This window comes from Scomber scombrus, chromosome 7 (assembly GCF_963691925.1).
Source record: "Scomber scombrus chromosome 7, fScoSco1.1, whole genome shotgun sequence".
NCBI lineage: Eukaryota > Metazoa > Chordata > Actinopteri > Scombriformes > Scombridae > Scomber > Scomber scombrus.
This window is the reverse complement of record NC_084976.1, coordinates 31,058,557-31,081,602: the sequence shown is the minus strand read 5'-3', so window position 1 is coordinate 31,081,602 and position 23,046 is coordinate 31,058,557. Positions and strand designations below refer to the sequence as shown.

Here is a 23,046-nt window from a genome sequence, read left to right as displayed (position 1 = left end):
TCAGGTCTCTAAACATTTAGTGTCATGACTCTCCTCTGAAACCTGAGCGGACCCTCTCCTCTCCGCAGAAATCGTGGACCGGGTGATTCTGGGCGAGTGGCCCTGCCTGAGGCCGACCACCGACACGCAGAGTCACAGTCCTGAACTGGGTCAGCTGATGCAGCGCTGCTGGGCCGAGGAGCCGACAGAGAGACCCGAGTTCAACCACATCTGTCTGCTGCTGCGCAAACAGAACAAGTAAGTCCTTCAAAAACAAGAAGAAGAAGAGAGTGTCTGAAGCTGGAGCCCTACTGCAGGAAAAGTACCGTAAAAAACGATGTATAAGACGCACCTTAAACGTGATTTATTTTAATTTAAAAGTAAAGGTGCGTCTTATACAGATGTGTCCTATACAGGAGTAAAATGCAGAGAGGTTGGATATGAGCAGCTCTTATTGAACTATAGCAGAGACACACAGTATGAGCACAGATCTGAAGAATAAAAGATTCACTAAGTACGTTGTTTTTCCTCTGGATGGAACAGAGGACGATGCTTTGTTTGACTCTGGTGCAACATTTACTCAATTTTTGTAAGATGTCAAGAAAACAAAAAGGTTGGAAACCACTGGTTTCATCTTTAACAATGTGTTGTATTTATAAAGCTTGTTATATTATCCATTGTGTCAAATCTGCATCTGAAAAGTAACTAAAGCTGTCAAATATATGTAGTGGAGTAGAAAGTACAATATTTCCCTCTGAGATGTAGAAAGTACCTATTTACTTTCCACCACTGAAAACACACTCCATCTTCATCACTACGACTCAAAGAATCGATTAAAAAACTTGAACATTTATCAGTGTTCATTATTGTGTATTCAGTAGCACACCTCAAATATGTGTGTGTGTGTGTGTGTGTGTGTGTGTGTGTGTGTGTGTGTGTGTGTGTGTGTGTGTGTGTGTGTGTGTGTGTGTGTGTGTGTGTGTGTGTGTGTGTGTGTTCAGGGAGTCGAGGACCAACATCCTGGACAACCTGCTGTCTCGTATGGAGCAGTACGCCAACAACCTGGAGGAGCTGGTGGAGGAACGAACTCAAGCTTATCATGAAGAGAAACGCAAGGCTGAAGCTCTGCTCTACCAAATACTACCACAGTCAGTACTATAGTACTACAAATACTACTACAGTCAGTACTACAGTACTACAAATACTACTACAGTCAGTACTATAGTACTACAAATACTACCACAGTCAGTACTATAGTACTACAGTACTACAAATACTACCACAGTCAGTACTACAGTACTACAAATACTACCACAGTCAGTACTATAGTACTACAGTACTACAAATACTACCACAGTCAGTACTACAGTACTACACATACTACCACAGTCAGTACTACAGTATTACACATACTACCACAGTCAGTATTATAGTACTACAAATACTACTACAGTCAGTACTACAGTACTACAAATACTACCACAGTCAGTACTATAGTACTACAGTACTACAAATACTACCACAGTCAGTACTACAGTACTACAAATACTACCACAGTCAGTACTATAGTACTACAGTACTACAAATACTACCACAGTCAGTACTACAGTATTACACATACTACCACAGTCAGTATTATAGTACTACAAATACTACTACAGTCAGTACTACAGTACTACAAATACTACTACAGTCAGTACTATAGTACTACAAATACTACTACAGTCAGTACTATAGTACTACAGTACTACACATACTACCACAGTCAGTACTATAGTACTACAAATACTACTACAGTCAGTACTATAGTACTACAAATACTACTACAGTCAGTATTATAGTACTACAAATACTACTACAGTCAGTACTACAGTACTACAAATACTACCACAGTCAGTACTACAGTACTACACATACTACCACAGTCAGTACTACAGTACTACAAATACTACTACAGTCAGTACTATAGTACTACAAATACTACTACAGTCAGTATTATAGTACTACAAATACTACTACAGTCAGTACTACAGTACTACAAATACTACCACAGTCAGTACTATAGTACTACAAATACTACTACAGTCAGTACTACAGTACTACAAATACTACTACAGTCAGTACTATAGTACTACAAATACTACCACAGTCAGTACTATAGTACTACAGTACTACAAATACTACCACAGTCAGTACTACAGTACTACAAATACTACCACAGTCAGTACTATAGTACTACAGTACTACAAATACTACCACAGTCAGTACTACAGTACTACACATACTACCACAGTCAGTATTATAGTACTACAAATACTACTACAGTCAGTACTACAGTACTACAAATACTACCACAGTCAGTACTATAGTACTACAGTACTACAAATACTACCACAGTCAGTACTACAGTACTACAAATACTACCACAGTCAGTACTATAGTACTACAGTACTACAAATACTACCACAGTCAGTACTACAGTATTACACATACTACCACAGTCAGTATTATAGTACTACAAATACTACTACAGTCAGTACTACAGTACTACAAATACTACTACAGTCAGTACTATAGTACTACAAATACTACTACAGTCAGTACTATAGTACTACAGTACTACACATACTACCACAGTCAGTACTATAGTACTACAAATACTACTACAGTCAGTACTATAGTACTACAAATACTACTACAGTCAGTATTATAGTACTACAAATACTACTACAGTCAGTACTACAGTACTACAAATACTACCACAGTCAGTACTACAGTACTACACATACTACCACAGTCAGTACTACAGTACTACAAATACTACTACAGTCAGTACTATAGTACTACAAATACTACTACAGTCAGTATTATAGTACTACAAATACTACTACAGTCAGTACTACAGTACTACAAATACTACCACAGTCAGTACTATAGTACTACAAATACTACTACAGTCAGTACTACAGTACTACAAATACTACTACAGTCAGTACTATAGTACTACAAATACTACCACAGTCAGTACTATAGTACTACAAATACTACTACAGTCAGTACTACAGTACTACAAATACTACTAAAGTCAGTACTGCAGTACTACAAATACTACTAAAGTCAGTACTGCAGTACTACAAATACTACTACAGTCAGTACTATAGTACTACAAATACTACCACAGTCAGTACTCCAGTGTCTCTCTCTCAGTGTCTCTCTCTCTCTCTCTCTCTCTCTCTCTCTCTCTCAGTGTCTGTCTCTCTCTCTCAGTGTGTCTCCCTCTCTCTAAGTGTCTCTCTCTCTCAGTGTCTCTCTCTCAGTGTCTCTCTCTCTCTCTCTCTCTCTCTCTCTCTCTCTCTCTCTCTCTCTCAGTGTCTCCTTCTCTCTAAGTCTCTCTCTCTCTCAGTGTCTCTCTCTCTCAGTGTCTCTCTCTCTCTCTCGCCCCGCTCTCAGCTCGGTTGCCGAGCAGCTGAAACGAGGTGAGACGGTTCAGGCTGAAGCTTTTGACTCGGTCACCATCTACTTCAGCGACATCGTGGGATTCACGGCCATATCAGCAGAGAGCACGCCCATGGAGGTGAGAGTTGGTTTCAGCTCATCAACTATTTCATTTCATCAACTAAAATCATGTAAAGTTTTTGGACAGTTTAGAGTGTTCAGAGAAATGAGTGAATAAGTGATGAAAAACCATCATGCATCAATCACACATCAACAACAGCCCAATGTTATGCATGATCCATGATGATGATGATGATACAGAAAAATACAGATACATGGCAAAAGTAACATATTATCAATATCACTGATATTTGCCGTCCTGTGTTTAATGTGTCTGTCCTCCTCTTCGTCCTGTCGTTGTGACCCTGCAGGTGGTGACACTGCTGAACGACCTGTACACCTGTTTCGACGCCATCATCGACAACTTTGATGTTTACAAGGTGAATTAACAGAAAGTGTTCAGTTCAGGAGCAAATGAGCAGAAGAGTCCTGCGAGGCTTCCAGCGGAGCTTCTGGACTCAAACGTTTGTTCAGCAAACTAATTCTGTCATGACCAGAAATAATAGGACCCCAGAGCAGACCAGAGACGAGCGAACACACAGGAGGTAACTCAAAAGCAGGGTTTTAATGACAGGGTGAGTGGGGCAGTGAGGGAGCAGTGGCTGGGTCTGGGGTTAGGGTTCCAGGGAAGGTTGGTGAGGTAAGGTCCACGAAGGGAAGGCAGTGCACGGGGAGAGGGATCCAGGGGACAGAGGCAGGGCACCAGCAGGCGGGGAAGGCAAAAACTGTGTAGGGAACAGGAGAGAGCAGTTACAAAAGCAATAATCTTCACCAAGCAAACGACACAAGAACACACTAGAGGTTCGGCCCAGCGTTACCACACGAGTAGCGGAACTATCTGGCAGGGGATGGAAGGGTGAACCAGGTGTTTATGCTGCTGCTGTTGATTGAGATGACTTTCAGGTGTGCCAAACCTCCACCACTGAGCCCTGCCTCTGCCAATAGAAACACAGACAAACAGGGGAGGAGACAAATTCTGTTATTTTATGCTTCAAAGACAAAAACATCGTTAAGATTAAATGAGATTCATTAATTGAACTAATTGAACGTTATTGATCTAGGTTCCTGCTGTTCAATGCAAAGGCAGAAAAACAATGGATCTCTGAAATATCAACTTTTCAGGACAATAAGAAAAAAACACACAATCTAATTGGAATAAATGAGTCTGATTAGCTGCAGAACCTCCTTCATACAGACAGTAACGAGAATATTAGTAAAGTTAACTATAATGAAGAAAATAGCAAATTAACCATATTTTAAAATTATAATCTAAAATCTTGCATCACTTTGAGTAAAAGCGTAGATGAAAAATTATGAATATTTAAAAAAATTAAACAAAATAACAGTAGAGCAAAACCCATGAATAGAAATCTGATAAATGGAAACAGACTGAACATATTAAACATGTTTCTGAGTTTTAAAAAACACCTTAAACTTCACTTTAACCTTCGTGTCGTCCTCCCGGGTCAAATTGACCCCGTCTGTTTTGACTGTTCCTTCTTTCCTCCCTTCCTTCTCTCTTTCTTTCCTTCCTCTCTCTTTCCTCCCTTCCTTCTGTCCGTCCTTCCTCCCTCCTTCTTTCCTTCCCGACTTCCTTCTTTCCTTTCCTTCCTTCCTCCCTCCTTCCTTCTCTCTTTCTTTACTCCCCCCTACCTTCCTCCCTTTCCTTCTTTCCTCTGTCCTTCCTCCCTTCCTTCTTTCCTTCCTTCCTTTCTTCCTTCCTCTTTACCTTTCTCCCTCCTTCCTTCCTTCCTTCTTTCCTCCCTCCCTCCTACATTCTTTCCTTCTTTCCTCCATCCTTCCTTCCTTCCTGCCCTTCCTCCTTTCCTTTCCTCCCTCCCTCCTTCCTTCCTTCTTCCTCCTTTCCATCCTTCCCTCCTTCTTCCTCCCTCCCTTCCTTCCTTGACTCGAGGACAACAGGAGGGTTAAGAGGTTTAGATCTTGACACTAACCTGCTGTCCATGCTCCTGTGGCGCCCCCAGGTGGAGACCATCGGTGACGCCTACATGGTGGTTTCCGGGCTGCCGGTGAGGAACGGGAAGCTGCACGGCCGAGAGATTGCTCGCATGTCCCTCGCTCTGCTGGACGCCGTCCGGACCTTCAAGATCCGCCACCGACCCGAAGAGCAGCTGAAACTGAGGATAGGAATACACAGCGGTGAGACATTTATCTGACTGACTCACAGTGTACATACAGTCAGTGTCAGGGACCTACTGTATATGATTACTTTATTTAATTCATATAAACGATGAGTTCACAAGTTTGCCTTATAGGAGTCAGAACTCCTGTTCATACTGACCATTAGAAGATCCCTTCATAATGTTTACAATGGAAGTGATGGAGGACTAAACCCACAGTCCTCCTTCTGTGGAAACATGGATTTAAAAGTTGATCTGAAGCTAATATGAAGCTTCAGTCGTCTGAATGAGACAAATCTTCATCTTCTATGTTTCAACGTTACAGTGTTTTTAGTACCAAAGTCTTTTTGTTACTATACTTCCACCACAGCTCAACAGGGAAACACTAAGAGGGAATCTGATGCTAAAAAGACTGTAAATACTACTAATGCTACTACTACTACTACTACTACTACTACATAAAGTACTACTACTACTACTCCTCCTCCATGTACTTCCTCCCTCAGTAAACATGTCAGATATCATTGATATAATAACTCAGACTGATGAAGCTCAATAGAAGCTGATCATTTACTTTTAAATGACGGATTTAGTCCTCCATCACTTTACATTGAAAGCACATTAGAAGGTTTTAATAGTCAGTATGAACAGGAGGAATGATTACAGAGAGGAAAACCTGACTGATGATTTAAGATAGACTTGGACAATTGTGAACTGTGTTTTGAATCCAGGAATCATCAACATCATTTCTATTCAACCATTTGTGTTTGTGAAGAATAAATCGGCTCTTCACAGGCTACAGCTGTGGAATTAAAAGAACATTAATTTCTGTTAAGTATGATAACAACCATAGTTTTAATGCCTCTCCTCGTGTGGAGGACAAACCTGCAGTTACCACTTTTCACCATGTGGTGTCACCAAAGAGAACCAAACAGATCTTTGAGATTGTTACTTTAACTCTACTAATATTTTGCACACCCAAAAAAAACCTGTTGTAAACTGTCACAGACGAAATCGACCATCAAACTATAAATCCAGCACTGAATTACCAACTTATTTTCATCAGGATGTTTTATCATTAACATCCTGCTTGCATGTGTTATTTTGTGTGTGTGTGTGTGTGTGTGTGTGTGTGTGTGTGTGTGTGTGTGTGTGTGTGTGTGTGTGTGTGTGTGTGTGTGTGTGTGTGTGTGTGTGTGTGTAGGCCCAGTGTGTGCAGGCGTGGTCGGTCTGAAGATGCCACGTTACTGTCTGTTTGGTGACACAGTCAACACGTCGTCACGAATGGAGTCGACTGGAGAAGGTCAGAACAGCAACTTCATAAACTGCAATAAACCTCATTAAACTTCATTAAACTTTATTAAACATCTCATAAAAGCAGAAACTTTAAAACACAGACATGTTATGGACAAAAAGATATTTTCCAGCCCAGCATGACGACGATTAATATACTTATGTTACAGGTTGACTAACAGGCCAGAAAACTGTCTAATTAACAGCTGCAGGAACAAATAAAGTGTAACATACCTCTGTGTGTGTGTGTGTGTGTGTGTGTGTGTGTGTGTGTGTGTGTGTGTGCATGTGTGTGTGTGTGTCCTCGCAGCGCTTAAGATCCACTTGTCGGCGGCGACTCGCGACGTCGTGCTGGAGTTCAACTGCTTCCAGCTGGAGCTGAGAGGAGAGATCGACATCAAGGGCAAAGGAAAGATGACCACCTATTGGCTACTGGGAGAGAGCGACAGCCAATGACGAAACACTGCGGACAGGAAGTCGACGGAGGACGAAGGAGAGTGAGGATAGGGGAGGAGAGGAAGGTGGGAGGTCAGGAAAGGTAAGATGTAGGTAAAGAAGTGAAGAAGAAAAAGCAAAATGACAGAAGTTCAGGTGTTTAAGAAGAAAGAAGAACTAGGAAAAAAGGAAGATAAAAAGTGAATCTCCTCAGATACCTCAGGACTCGTCACCTCCGAGTCGTTTCTTGTTCCTGGATTTCACATCATGGATGAAGGAAAGTAGCGATATACATTTGCTACGCACGTGTACGCAAAACTGTCAAACTGTGCAAGAGACGAGAGAGAAAACACACGAGAGGAAAGACGGAGAAACGACAGAAAAATCATGACGAAGAGGGGAAAAAAAGCTGCAACAGTGTGATTAAAACTGAGCTAACGAAGGGCTGGAATATAAAAGATGAAGATAAATGAACAGACAGAGTTATATGATGTGTTCCAGATGTGTTTTCGTCGAGTTTTAAAGCAGAAAATCAAACTGTTGTTCTGTTTAAAGTCGATTTTAACCTCAGATTTGGACAGAGACTAAACACGGGATGAATTTATTTGTGTTGGTTGAATGTTGTACAGATTTATACTGTAACTCTGAGTGAGTCATGATGTGGTTTTATCCATCAGTGCAGGTTCATGTCGACATAGTTTCAGCTAGTAAGTTAGAATTTAGAAATGAAAGCGGCTATATAATTGATATTTTTATAATGAAACATGAATGAAATGTATAAATGTCCGTCTGTAATGTGAGAGATGTGTCGCTCATAGAGAATTATCAGAGACTCTGTAGCTTCCTCTCGGCTTTACGGAGGTTTATAGTTGAGTTTCAGCTCATTGTTTAGCTGCAACTTTAGAGAAAAGGCTGTATAAAATTTAAAAAGTCACTGTTCACTATCTGCTCAGCACCAAATCTGACCAGAGCTGCATTAATTGGTCATAATTATCAGTTTCTAGAAGTGCTCCACCATCTGAAGAACATTACTGATGGTTAAACTGTGTCCTTCACTCCTGAATCCTGCAGTTTTTACTATATAATGTGTTTGAACCTCAGAGACTCTGCAGCTTCCTCTCAGCTTTAAGGAGCTTTATAGTTGAGTTTCAGCTCATTGTTTAACTGTAACTTTACTGCTCTGGTTCACTCTCAGCTGCTCTCATAGCATCGTTTCCACTGTTCACTACCTGCTCACCAAACAGCAAACACACACAGTTATCTGGAGACTAGCTGCTGAACATAGTGGAGCATTTATTTCCCTCAGGAGTTGGTAGAGAGTAACAACAGAGATAAAAGAGAGAGAATACTGGACTTTACATTCAGCAGGTGGACAGAAATGCGACTCCATGAATCATAATGTTGATCAGTAACTGCTGGATGTGGAGATAAGTTCAAAATATCAACTTAAAATCTGAAATATGTCAGATTTTATGTTCACAATTTGTTTCTGATCAATATTAGCAAAGAAAATTCAGTTCCTGCAGGTTTAACTCGTTTTCTATGTCATTAAGTTTTTGGACTCACAAGAGAAAGGCGACAAAAAAAATGATGAAAATTGAAGCAGCATGGCCGGAGTTCGGGTCAAACACTGGAGCCTACATTTCCCATAATGCACCTGGATAGTGGTTGGATTTTTTTTTTTTACATTAGAGCCTCCCTGCAGTAAACGAGTCACATTTATTAAACTCTCTCTTATAAATCTGTCGTCTCTGAGCCCAAGCTGAGGTAACCCCGATGACATCACTGTGACATCATCAGGACTGTTTTCTGAGACTGAGCAGACCTTAAAAAAAATGTGTGGAATTGGTGAAGTGCTCCTTTAATGTTTTTCTTCCACAGTAACTCAGAGTACTTTGGATTTAAATCAAGAGAAGATTTTATTATGAAGACATTAAACGGTCACATTGATTAAAATATGCAGATTATTTTCTCAATTAATTGATTAATCATTTGGCCTTTTAGAATATCAGACATAATACTCATCACAATATCAAACAAAACATTAAAATATTCAATTTTCTGTAACGTGAGATCAAGAAAAGCAGCAAATTCTCACATTTGACAACAGGCAGATTTGCTTTAAAAAAAAAAAAGATTTAAATGATTAATCAATTATCCAAACAGTTGCAGATTAATTTTCTTTTAATTGACTAAATGTTGCAGTTTAGAGAATGAATAAGCAACTTGAATTTTGCAGAATAAAAGTTGCACTGCTGTAAAATTGTGTTTTTTGGATCACACACACACACACACACACACACACACACACACACACACACACACACACACACACACACACACACACACACACACACACACACACACACACACACACACAGAGAGAGAGAGAGAAACAGATATATGAAGAGTGATAAGTTTCATTTACAGTCAAATTCCAGAAAACAAGCGCAGCAACATTTGCTTGTTTTTCCTAAATGTGACTTTTGTGTTTCTCTCTGTGTGTCTTCCTGCTTTAAGATGAAGCCTCCTGACTTTTAATGGTTCACAGCAGCTCCAGCTCTGACGCAGCCAGTTATACTTGTTGTGGATAGCGCAGCAAGTGGACCCAAATACAGAGACCGAAGGCAGAACCGGGGCTAGAAAGCAATGAAAACGCAGGCAAAACACCAAAAAAGCAGTAAAACAGTAAACAAGCCTGGGCTGAACCATAGACTGTATATTAAATGGACGTAACATCCGTAACGTCACCCATTGGTTTGTGGACTGCTGCTTGGAAGCAAATAGTATCGGATCTGAGCAGCGCCATCTTGAAAATTTCCGGTGCATGCTGGGAAAAATAAAAACACAGATTCTACTTATATGGGCATCAGGAGGAGCATGAGGCGCCCTCCTGAACCTGTGAACCAATCAACCTGTCAATCACGACGTAGCCACGCCCTAATGGATACCCTGCTTTATCGTCACATATAAAATCAGGGAGGCCAAAATGTCCCAAATGAACATCATACTGCATTGAAGAAGGCTTTAAACTAGCGATTGAGACCATAAACACATTTTGACAACGTTTACTGAGGTTAGAAATCAAGTGAGAAGTTGGTGAATTCTCCATTGACTTGTATAGAGACGGAAGTCCTTTTGACACCAAAACGGTCGCCCCCTGGTGGCCTTTTGATAGAATGCAGTTTTAAGTTACTTCCGCGTTGGCCTCATTTCAGAGGACCGGAACTCCCCACCTGGGCTGAACAGAGAATCTAACTAAAACTGATCTGCAAACTAAGACTTAAATACAGAATGAAATACACTGCTTGGCACTTAAATCACACATTGGATCTTGATGAACTAATTATTCAAGGTGAAAATCTTCATGCCACCTTCATGGAGTCTGTTTCTCACAGTTTGGTCAGAAACATGAAAACCAGCAGCCTGTTGGAGGTCATGTTGTAGAGCTCTGGCAGTTCTCCTCCTGTTCCTCCTCACACAAAGGAGCAGATAGCGGTTCTCCTGCAGGTCTCCTTATGTAACTGCCGGTCTCCTTGTGTAACGGCCGGTCTCCCGGTGTAACTGCCGGTCTCCCGGTGTAACTGCCGGTCTCCCGGTGTCACAGCTGGTTTCCCAGTGTAACTGCCGGTCTCCCGGTGTCACAGCTGGTCTCCCAGTGTAACGGCCGGTCTCCCAGTGTAACTGCCGGTCTCCTGGTCTAACCCTACTGAAAATATTGTTTGGAATAATAATTTGTGTCTAAAAAACAAAAGTTAAATTATGTAAGCTAAAAATCTCCCTCATGTAAAACATCTAAAATCACTGTAAATGTCGTTCATGTCTTAACATCACTTGTGTCAGCTGCATACTGGACCATGATTGGCTCTAAACTAGTGGTGATGTCATTAATCCTGCTCGTAGGTAAACATGTTAAACTGAGATTTAAGATGAGCTCAGAGAAACTTTCCCTCCTTCTGCAGATGAATGAAAACAAACCCAGCACAGAGAAGAAGAAGAACATCCAACTGAAGAAACAAGAAAAATTTTGACTGGAAGTTCAGCTGTTCATTTTCTCTATACAGAAAAGCTCTCTGTTAATAAACAAATGTTTTCCTGTGATTTGTATTTGAAAAAAAGTTGCAATGACAAAACATTTTGACACTTAAACTCAAACAGTTGGTGCAACAGTTGAAAGATCTGGGGATCAAACCTGCGATGTGTCAGTTTCAGGACAGTTTTCTGCACATTTCTCTGCTCTGAACTCTTCACATCCTGCAGACTGAAGCAGCAAATATGGCAGAAATGTACCAGAGCCGTTAGTGGGACAAAATATTTTCTCAGACTCTTGAACTGAAAGGCCTCAAATTGTGTCTTCAAGTACAAAGAAGCTCTGATATATTTATATAATGTCATTACATGTGGATTACATGTGGGCTCCAAACAGACTCGTATATCAAACCTGGTGAGAAATGATCATTAGAGCATGATGATCATCATGCTCCAGTTATCACAGGTCAGCTCAGTGGACCTCAGCAACGTGTCATTAAAGGTTTTATTCCTTTTGTGCCGTCAATCATTCTTATAATGAAAGCTTCTCTTAGTTGTATCTTATTGCATTTCCCCTTTTGTGCCATTTTGCATCCCAGCATTAGGCTCAAAGTTAGCTTCAGTTCAAGTGGAGATTCGTAAAGTGAAAATTAGTTTTTTACTGGGGATCAAACCAGCAGTGTTGGTGTGTTTGTACTGGCCTGTAGTGGTCTTAACAAAGTGCTGTGCAGAGCTGGTTTTGGGTTGCAGACACTGTTAAGATATGACAGCTTGTTAGTTACAGGTTATTATTTTCAGATAACCTCTTTATGTTCCAAATTAATCCTCAGAGCAATAATGAGCTGGTACAGCGTCTCTGCAAAACATAACATTTTAATGTATTCAAAAAAAGACTAAAGAAGTTATACATTTACATCATATTTATTTAACGTGTGTAACATACATTGTATATAGCAAATGTTAATACTCATTAATCAATATAAAACAAGGTAAGGTAGCTCACTTTTTGTTAACAGTACAAAATCAGATAATTTACTTAAGTAAAAATACCAACACAACAGTGTAAAAATACTCCATTACAAGTAAAAGTACTGCAGTATTATGAGTGATGTACAGTAGTTAGTGTTATTGTACAAGTACATAAGTATTATGAGCTTGATGAAGTTAGGGTACATAAAAGAAAAAAACTACACTTCTTGGACATGACCAGAACAGGTGTATGAGGTCGGCAGGGGCCTGGCTGCTGCTGTTACAGGCATCTACAACATTAGGATACATTTTAGACAAACTGATTGAGTTATGAGTTTGCACTCAGTCAGAATAGTTTCCTATTAGTCATCTTCAATATGCCCAGATCCTGCTCCCATCATTTTCTTGTTTGCTGAACTGAAATAATGGAGTCAATGGCATTGCAGATGTGAGAAATATTCCCTCTCTGATTGGGGTTTACCATGAGAAAAGTGTCTAATAACGTCTGCGGGGGAGATTTGGGAAGGCAGGATAGTTTTTCTGAACAAAATGCCTAATTTGAAGAAAACTAAAAAGGTGAGAAGATGGAAGCTTACATTTAGTCAGGTCAGTAAAGGACATCATCATACATACAAAATACAACAAAATATTACTATTACCAGTATATTATATAGTTTTGCGAAATAATATATAAGAAAACATTGTAACAAAGCTTTTAAAATATGGTTCATGGCTGAGCTACAAAATATTGAATACAGTGGAAAATGTTAGAGGTACAACACACAAAGTCATAAAGGACATTTTCTTTCAATAATATTTTTACATGTCTTATAGCCATGTGAATGAATTTATGTTAATTATAAATATACGTTTGTTTCCATATCTACCTGTCAGTGAAATAGTCAATGAATATTCCAAAGTAACATTAAAGGGTTTTAGTGTCTATCTATCTATGATGTCTCCAGTGGAAATGACGTAAAACAAGTTGGAGTACGAGTCTAATATACGGATATACAGATTACAAAAGATTTTTATATGCATTTAACACAACTAGCTTCATTTGTCACACTCACTGGGGGAGATGAGAGAGGAAAGGATTGGTGAAACAACACCCACCATGTCTCTCCATGTAATTCAAAAAGAACAAGGAGTGCTTCGACTGCATTAAAAACAGTTTCCTTGGACAAACCCGGCGCACCTAAAAGTCCTTCCTAAATTTGGTAGGTCTGAGTCTTAACATCAGCTTGGATGGAAATGCTTTTAATATTTACAATTGTCAGTTATATACATTTAGAGCTGCATTGTTAGTTTGTAAGGTTCAGTATCAATAAAATGGATTGATTTATTAGGGCCCGAGCACTGACAAGTCAGTGAGGGACCTATTGCTTTTGCCAAGATTCTTCTTCTTATTATTAAGCACGCTCTTATGCCGCGTAATGAATCGCATTTTTGGTGGCCTGAACATACATGAAAACTCATGAAATTCAGCACACACGTCATAGCTGGTGAAAATGTATATAATTTAACGTGATTGGACACAAGCGTGGTAAGGGGACTCGCTAGCGCCCCCTAACGTCGGGTCATGTGACCACAAAACCTCTCGGATCTGCATGAAATTTCCATATGTCATAGGTCTCATCGGATCATTGGGAAATTAATTTTGTGGAATTTTTTTACCAAACAGGAAGTTGCCCACGCGGCGTGGCGTGCACCGATTTTCATTTTTCGAACACCACTTTGAGGACTTTATGACGTTCACAGAATCATGAAACCTGCCACGTAGGTTTCAAATCATGAGCTCTTTCATCTGATACCACATTTGCCCAACATTTTGCCCCAACAGCTCAGTAGCGCCCCCTAATGCCTTTTCCCACTTAATATGTACTGACAAACTCTAAAACTCACCAAATTGGACACACTCCTCAAGAATCACGAATGTTATTTTTTGGTATAACCGCAACCTTTTAAGTGCCAAAATGACTCTACAGCGCCCCCTAGAACATTAAACGTTGAAGCCCCGCCTTCTACATGCACGTACATGAACGAAATTTAGGATTCATATATATCATGACCAGACGCACAATAACGCCTCTTGGACCCATACCCTAAGTCCAACAGGAAGTCGGCCATCTTGGATCACAGGTGCATTTTTGCCGCCATTTTCCCCATTTCCAGGCCTCGTACTTTAACGAACTCCTCCTACAGTTTTGACTCCACAAACTTCAGATTGGAACTGTATCATCCTCAGACCTTGATGATGTAAACTTGACGACAGATTTTACCTACGTTATACCAGGTGGGCGTGGCAGTCGTTTGTTTGTATAAACAAACAACTCCTTATAACTCCTCAATACATTGTCGGATGTTTATACATGCAGCGCGTGAAATGTCACACCTGGTGAAGCCGTTTCAATTTCAACATCATTGGGGGTGGGTGTGGCAAGGGGTCTCCATAGCGCCCCCTAACAGCAGGTCATGTGACCACAAACTTTGTCTGATCTTAGTGAAATGTACAGGACTCATAGCACTCATGGTTAAACCCCCAAATTAATTTTTTCAGAATTTTCGCTCTAACAGGAAGTCGGTTATTGTGCATTTCCTGCGTCAGTTTTCCGTTATTGCCACTGCGTTTAGAGGACTTTCCCGTCTTCACAGAATCACCAAACTGCCCACATAGGTTCACACTCAGGAGCTTTAATTTGAGACCATAACTGCCCCTGGGCGTGGCACAACAGCTCAATAGCGCCCCCTAATGCCTTTATCCATTTTGTACATTTTAACAAACTCCTACACTCACCAAATTGTACACATACGTCAACAGTCACACATATTGACTACTGACAAAGTTTGGGATTTTTAAGTGAGAAGATGACTCCACAGCGCCCCCTGGAAGATTTCAAAGTTTAAGCCCCGCCTTCCACATTGACATAGAGAAATGAAATCGACAAGGCCTACGTATCATGTCCAGACGCACAAAAAAGCCTCTTGGACCCATACCCTAACTCCAACAGGAAGTCGACCATTATATGAATAACTTATCCAGTTTCATTTCTGCTCTTGGTTTGCCATCTAGTGGAGACATTAACCCCATCACACATGGCTGCTGTCAATGCCCTGCGACTGCGACAAGCACTGACATTCCTGCGTATGAAGACCTCTACCTGCGCGCCCTCCGACTGCGCCTGAGCCCGACGTGCATAGGATGTGCGAGGGCCCTTCGACACTGCTTGCAGTTTTAATTATTATTATTTTTTTCTTGTGAGATAATGTCATATAACTGATAAGTAAAACTGATCATTTTGATTGTGTCAATGTTAATGTGAAGATTGGGTCCGGGGGGCAGACACCCTCTCTACGTTTAAGAGTAGGCTTAAAACTTTCCTTTTTGATAAAGCTTATAGTTAGGGCTCCAGCTCCTATAGTTTATGCTGCTATAGGCTTAGACTGCCGGGGGACTCCATGATGCACTGAGCTCCTCTCCCCTCCTCTCTCTCTCTATCCATCCATCTATATCCATTAACATTCATGTACCACTAATGCATTCAATAAGCTAAACTTCTTCCCCGGAGTTGTCTGTGCTTTCTCGTCTCACAGGTAATCTGGGCCTGTAAACGTCCGGATGACAGATTCCAGCCCAGTCCTCTCTCTCTCTCATTTCCTTCCTCTCCTTAAATTTAGTCAGGTTAGTAAAGGACATCATCATACATACAAAATACGACAAAATATTACTATTGCCAGTATATTATATAGTTTTGCAAAATAATATAAAAAAAACATTGTAACAAAGCTTTTAAAATATGGTTCGTGGCTGAGCTCACAGGTAATCTCTCTCTCTCCTCTCCTTCCTCTCTCTCCTCTCTATTCCAAACGGTCGAGGCAGATGGCCGCCCACCTTGAGCCTGGTTCTGCCTGAGGTTTCTTCCTGTTTAAAGGGAGTTTTTTCTTGCCATTGTCGCTAAGTGCTGCTCATGTGGGAATGTTGGGTCTCTTTAAAATTAAAACCTGAAGAGTTCAGTTTAGACCTGCTCTATGTGTAAAGATGCCTTTGTTGTGATTTGGCGCTATACAAATAAAGATTGATTGATTGATTGATTGATGACTGATCAAGTCTTTACTTGTGTTTAAGCTGTTTCACTCAACAGCTTCACTGAGGAGCCCTGGACCCAAGTTCTGAAAACTGGGTAGAGCGGTTCAGTGAATTTGGTGTGGAAGGTGTGCAGGTGTGTCAGTGATCCTCCAGTAGACAGTCTGTAGAAGGACAGGATACCAGCCTCCCAGTCCAGATACACCGCCAGTCTGAGAAAACCAGCCAGAGGGACATGAAGGACGATGCTCTTGCAGTTATGATACGCTCGGTAGCCATAAGCAGAGCAGTGCAGACCCCAAGAGATCTCATTGTATCCCATCAAACAGTCTTGGTCTTGACCTTTGCGACGGATACCCTTGTAGGTCACTCCAATCCCGGCCCAGTTGCCCTCCCACTCCACCTCCCAGTAGCAGCGGCCTGTCAGGCCTTGCTGGAACAGGACTTGGGTCCAGTAGTCGAACCTCTCCGTGTGGTCGGGATACGGCTGCTCCTCTTGACCCTGGCTGACTTTTCTGTTCCCATCAGAGAGGATCAGGAGTTTGTGGGCTGTGTTTGTGTCCACTGTGAGCTCACATGAATCTGATGACAGGAAGAAGTCAAACAGTTGGACATTTATACATATAACATTGTATCGAACACTAATTTTACTAGCTGTACATCTGATATCATTCCTGCCAAGCTGCTCAAAGAGGCTTTTGGAGTCACTGCCCCCTGTCTTCTCAGTATTGTAAATGAATCTCTCCTGTTTGGCCTGATCTATTTTAAACAAGCCTGTATCCAGTCCCTCCTTAAAAAAAACCTGGTCTAGACCCAATAATCTACCATAACTACCATCCTTTATCAAAACTACCCTTGATTCCAAAAGTTGCTGAAAAAGTGGAAGCTAAGCAACTGTTTAAAATACTGGAAGAAAAAAATGTAAATGACAAATTACAGTCTGGCTTTAGAAAGAAGCACAGCACGGAAACAGCCCTACTCAAAGGTACCAATGACATCTTGATGAGTGCGGACTCTGGCCATCTTACTTATGAGACAGAACATTTAAAGTCACTGTTGATAAATTTAAATCCTCAACAGCCCTCATGTCAGGACCACAGTCCTTGGCCCCATATTGTTCAGTTTATATCTGTTGTCCCTTGGCCATATTATCCACCAATTCACACTTGTGTCATATCACTGTTACGCCTCTTTCAGTCCTAAAAATCAAGACAACCTGGATTCTCTGCACTGCTAACTTGCTGCCATTAAGAACTGGATGGCCTCCAACTTAGTGGAATTTAACACAGACAAAACTGAGGTCCTGGTTATTGCTTCTGACAACATTTCCAATAGTATCACTGCCCATCTTGCTCCATTAAAATCTAACATGACACACTCTGCCAAAACCTGGGAGTAGTTTTTGACCAACACCTCAACTTCAACTTTGTTCAATCCAGTTATCTACAAATCAGAAATATCATCATTATTATTATTGTTATTATTATTATCATCATCATCATCATCATTATAATAAATGATGATAATAAATAAAAGTCCTGCATGAAAACTCCTACTTTAGTAAAAAATACAAATGATCTTTGACAAATAAAAGGTCCCAACTTACGTTTTTTCAGTCCTGGTTTAAACCAGTGTTCTGCATTGTGGTCGACCCTGTGGAGCAGATAAAAACATGTCTGGATTATGTTGAGGAAGAAGCATAAAAGCCTTTCTGAAGGTTCAAACTTCATAATTTGACCAATGAAAACATCACAACACTAAACACAGCCTACAGTTGAGGCTAATGTCATTAGCTTTTGTAGATATGTAGTCATGAATCAGTCAGTTTGGGACATTCAAATTTTGACCTGAGCAAATGTCATGGCAATCCACTCAATAGGTCTTCAGATATTTCACTCACAATGACAAAATGTCAATGTAATGGTGGTTAGTAATTTTAAAAATCACCAAAATCAGTACGATACATCCTCTGGGAACCATGAATATCTGTAAAAGAAACTGCGTGCCGATATGTTTAATAGATGTTGAGATATTTCACAGAATAAGTGAAGACTTCCACCTGTTGGTGGCACTAAAGGAAAAGTCAGAGTCACTGAAGTTGTCTGAATGTTTCCTCTGAGGATCATGAATGTCTACAAAATTGTATCTTAATCCATCCAATACTTGTCGAGATCAACCATCAGACTGTTTTCTTTACCTCAGTTTAGTAAATTCACATCGACCTTCCTCCAGAGCTTCAGAGATGAGCTTCACTCCAGACTCTCCGAGGTGATTGTAGCTCAGGTCCAGCTCTCTCAGGTGGGATGGGTTGGACTTTACAGCTGATGCCAAGGAACCACAACCTTTCTCTGTGATGTTACAGAACGACAACCTATGACAGAGAGACAGAATCCACCTTTAACAGCTGCTTGTTACCCTTCATAACTATCACAGGAGCATTCATAATTTTCTAAGAAGAATACCTGATGGTTTCAAGTTTACAGTTCACATTTCCCAGTCCGGTGCAGAGCAGCTGCACTCCTGAGTCTTCGATGTCGTTGTCACTCAGATCGAGCTCTATGAGAGGTGATGAAGGATGACTCAGGACTGAAGCCAGGCTCTCACAGCATCTCTGGGTGAGACTGCATCGGTTCAGCCTGAAGGGTCAAAAAAACAACACAGTAGCACAATATTGCAATAGCATAAACTTGTACTAAATCATGAATGAATTGATAAAAAATAACAGCACTATTGCTACAAAATAAAGGGTCTACAGCTCTGCCAGCAGCCCTGTACTTAATCTCATAATCTTTAAAATAGATGATTTAAGTTATGAGTGAACAGCATTCCCATTATTTCCTTACATTTGCCTGCAAGTCAGCATCTAACTACAACAGGAGTGTGTTCTTCTTTAGTTCAAATGTTTACCTGGTAGATATCATGGTTTGATGTATTAGTATGCATTCATTTACTCAGAAGCACTAACAACAAAGTACAGATGAGACCTGACAAGAATGTCATTAGTTTGCAGGATTTTGCTGATAAACCATCTAACAAATGAAATTGGATATGTTTATCCACTGGGGAACAACTCTACAAATTTCTAAAAACACATATTTGCTGATATATTTCAGTGTGGTACTGCTGCTATCACGACAAAACCTTTTGTTGGCCAAACCCACAAGTTGTTACACCAAGACTTGAAAAGCGACATCTAAAATGTTATTACTATACTGTAGAGTCGCTCTGTTCTGTTCTCTTGACTCAAGATTTTTGGGGGTATCCAATGTCTTTGTTTCATCCATTATTGTTTACTCCAGCTTTGACTCACCTCAGTGTCTTCAGTCTGCAGGGTCGGCTCTTCAGTCCGGTGCAAAGAAGTTCAATTCCTGAGTCCTGTAAGTTGTTGTCACTTAGATTTAAATGATTCAGCTCATTGGAGTTTGAGCTGAGAGTAGAGGACAGCTCCTTACAGCAGTTGGAGGTGAGATGACAATCATTCAACCTGATAAACAGAAACACATAGTCTAATTGTCATTTACACTTGAAACTCCACAGATGATTGTTAAAAATGCAGTTGCAAATGATGAACGAGACTTGCATTGCTGATTTGGATGCTTTCAAGGCTGGTATGAGCCTCAGAAGGCCTTCTTTTGTCCTGGAGTATTTCTTGAGCTGGATCTCCTCTGGTTTCTCTGGTGAAGTCAACAACACAAAGACCAGAGCTGCCCACTGAGCTGCAGAGCACTCATCCATCACTGAGTCTTGGTCTGACTCCAAGTATCTCTGGATCTCCTCCACCAGAGAGTGGTCGTTCAGTTCATTCAGACAGTGGAAGAGATTGATGTACTTCTCTGGCTGATGAGTCTGACTGATTCTCTCCTTGATGTACTTGATAGTTTCCTCATGACTTTGGGAGTCGCAGGTTTCTACCTGCATCTTCAGGTCTTTGAGCAGATCCTGACTGGACTTCAGAGAGAGTCCGAGGAGGAAACGCAGGAAGAGATCGAGGTGGCCGTTGTTGCTTTGTAAAGCTTTGTCTACTGCAGATTTGTGCAGTTCAGATACAGGCTTTGTTTGGGTCTTCTGCTCAGATCCAATCATCAGGTTTACACTGGACGTCTTATACATCACATGAACGTACAAAGCTGCAAGAAACTCTTGCACTGACAGATGCACAAAGCAGAAGACTTTTTGCTGCATGCAGGACTCTTCCCTGAAGACTTGAGTAAAGAGTCCTGAGTACACAGATGCTTCTTTGACATCAATGCCACAGTCTCTGAGATCATGCTCGTAGAAGATCAGGTTGCCTTTCTCCAGCTCCTGGAAGGCCAACTTCCCGAGTGTCATGATCACCTTGTTATTCCCCTGGAAGTCCAGTTGTTGCTCCTCGCCGTACTTGACATGCTTCCTTGTGGTCTGATGAGCCAGAAAGTGGATGTACATCTGAGTCAAAGTCTTTGGCATTTTTCCTCCTCCTGCTTTGGTACACATGTTTCCCAGGACGATAGAGGAAATCCAGCAAAACACCGGCACGTGGCACATGATGTAGAGACTTCTTGCTGACCTTATGTTTGCAATTACTCTTTTGGCCAAATCTTCATCTTCAATTTTCTTGTGGAAGTACTGCTCCTTCTGCAGGTTGTTGAAGCCTTGTATCTCAGTCACCCGGTCAACATACTCTGGAGGGATGCAGCTGGCAGCAGCAGGTCGGGTAGTTATCCACAGATTGGCTTCTGGTAGCAGGTTACCTGCAATTAGGTTTGTCAGCAGAACATCTACTGAGGCTGCTTGTGTAGCATCACAACATCTCTCATTTCCCTTGAAATCCAGAGGGAATCTGGACTCATCAAGACCGTCCAATATGAACAGAACTTTGTACGTTTTCAGGTCTTTGATTCCAGATTCTTTCAGGTCTGGAAAGAAGTTACACAGGAGCTCCATCAAGCTTTGTTTCTTATTTCTAAACAAATTCAGCTCCCTAAAGGGAACTAAAAACATGAGCTGGATGACTTGATTGGCTTTTTCTACTGACCAGTCCAACATGAACTTCTGGGTCAGCACTGTTTTGCCGATGCCTGCTATCCCCATGGTGAGCACAGTTCTGATTGGTGTGTCTTGTTTGGGTAAAGGCTTGAAGATGTCCTCACATGTGATCAGAATTTCTGTTGATTTCCGCCTGTTGAATGCTGCCTCAATTTGTCTCACTTCATGTTCATTGTTGACTCCTCCACTGGCTCCCTCTCTCACGCAGATGTTTGTGTAAATCTTTTTGAAAGGAACAGGCCATTGCTGTGCATTTATCTCTCCCAACAAGTTTGCATTTTTCCTCTTTATGTTAGATTTTAGTTTCCGTTGATACAGTCTGAGTTCTCCATAATGACCTAACAGCACAGAAATATGCAACATTAATAATAAGCCCAAACCATAACACTCCTTATAACTCCAGAACTGGTCTAATAATCATTACGATTTTAAGTGTTCTTCAGTGTGAGGATTACTGACTATAGTAGTAAGTAATCCAGTGATAGTTGTCTGTAAATACATGGCCATACTGTAAACAAGACAAATTGAAAAATAAATCCTGGCTAAATATGCTGCTAACAACTAAAGGTCAGAATATTGGTTGCTGTTTAATTATGAAGTTTATCTTAAGAATTCAGTCATGTGCTGAACAAATTAAAATTTTGGCCTGCTGGTTGCCTTAGATTAAATAATACAAAAATATCAAAATATCAAGGAACCATGAATTTGGGCACTGGATTCCATAAAAATGCATCTGATAGGTGTGCAGATATTTCACACTCGACTAAAGTTAATAGACTGATGAATTTGTACAAAACATGCTGTCTCTTACTTCGCTCAAGTGTTTGAGCATGTTTATCCTTTTTCATGTCCCTCAAGACATTGACGACAATCTTCAGAGCCGCCTCCCTTGTTTCATCATCAAGTGGTGGATCGTCCTCCTGCTCGTCTTCGTCTTGCAGTGCATGGTATATTATAGGAATGACGTTCTTATGTGCTTTCAAAGTTGTTTTTACAATAGCCAGAACTTTGGGTCCAATTATCTGACAGATTAAAAAAAAAAAAGTTTTTAATAATATGATATCCCAGAGAGAACACGATACAGACAATATACACCACCATTTTATTTTGGAATCATCTTAATGCAGTAACACTGGACTTAGCTACCAGAATGACTTAATAATATACAAAAGTATCCATTATGTATTTTTACTTTATGATTGGTTCATAGTCTCATTGATTTATTGTATTGCTTACCCCCATTGGGTCTGGGTTCTGCTCAAAGCTTGATGCAGTCTGGCCACTGAAAAAAAGTGTAAAGTCCTCATAGTAGCATAGTAGTATTTTCAAATCAACCAACCAAGTAGTCTGTCTTGCCAAATGCAGTAGATATTCCGCCTACTCCATTATACAATCTGCTACTTTATTAAGTTGGGCTACATCAAATATAACAAAACTGAATATTACAAAACCTTCATTCTGGTTTCATTATGATGTTCAGTGGTATACAATCTTGCTCTTGCCTCTACAGATCATTATTATTATTATTATTCTTATTAT

The 23,046-nt window shown here is 40.6% G+C and overlaps 2 protein-coding genes across 2 annotated transcripts in view; one reads left to right on the top strand and one right to left on the bottom strand.

Annotated features, from left to right (window-relative positions):
* Positions 1 to 8,514, top strand: part of LOC133983077 (atrial natriuretic peptide receptor 1-like) — a 90,632-nt gene extending 82,118 nt beyond the window's left edge. The window contains exons 16-22 of the mRNA XM_062422029.1: positions 69 to 237; positions 981 to 1,127; positions 3,430 to 3,553; positions 3,846 to 3,914; positions 5,517 to 5,691; positions 6,877 to 6,975; positions 7,276 to 8,514. Coding sequence (XP_062278013.1) covers positions 69 to 237; positions 981 to 1,127; positions 3,430 to 3,553; positions 3,846 to 3,914; positions 5,517 to 5,691; positions 6,877 to 6,975; positions 7,276 to 7,421 — 929 coding nt within the window. The 3' untranslated portion in view covers positions 7,422 to 8,514. The remainder of the gene's footprint in view (positions 1 to 68; positions 238 to 980; positions 1,128 to 3,429; positions 3,554 to 3,845; positions 3,915 to 5,516; positions 5,692 to 6,876; positions 6,976 to 7,275) is intronic.
* A 4,817-nt stretch (positions 8,515 to 13,331) lies between these two features.
* Positions 13,332 to 23,046, bottom strand: part of LOC133983073 (NACHT, LRR and PYD domains-containing protein 3-like) — a 36,437-nt gene continuing 26,722 nt past the window's right edge. The window contains exons 14-21 of the mRNA XM_062422020.1: positions 22,744 to 22,789; positions 22,319 to 22,529; positions 20,063 to 21,845; positions 19,793 to 19,966; positions 18,945 to 19,118; positions 18,680 to 18,853; positions 18,089 to 18,135; positions 13,332 to 17,064 (exon numbers count right to left, since the gene is read on the bottom strand). Coding sequence (XP_062278004.1) covers positions 16,520 to 17,064; positions 18,089 to 18,135; positions 18,680 to 18,853; positions 18,945 to 19,118; positions 19,793 to 19,966; positions 20,063 to 21,845; positions 22,319 to 22,529; positions 22,744 to 22,789 — 3,154 coding nt within the window. The 3' untranslated portion in view covers positions 13,332 to 16,519. The remainder of the gene's footprint in view (positions 17,065 to 18,088; positions 18,136 to 18,679; positions 18,854 to 18,944; positions 19,119 to 19,792; positions 19,967 to 20,062; positions 21,846 to 22,318; positions 22,530 to 22,743; positions 22,790 to 23,046) is intronic.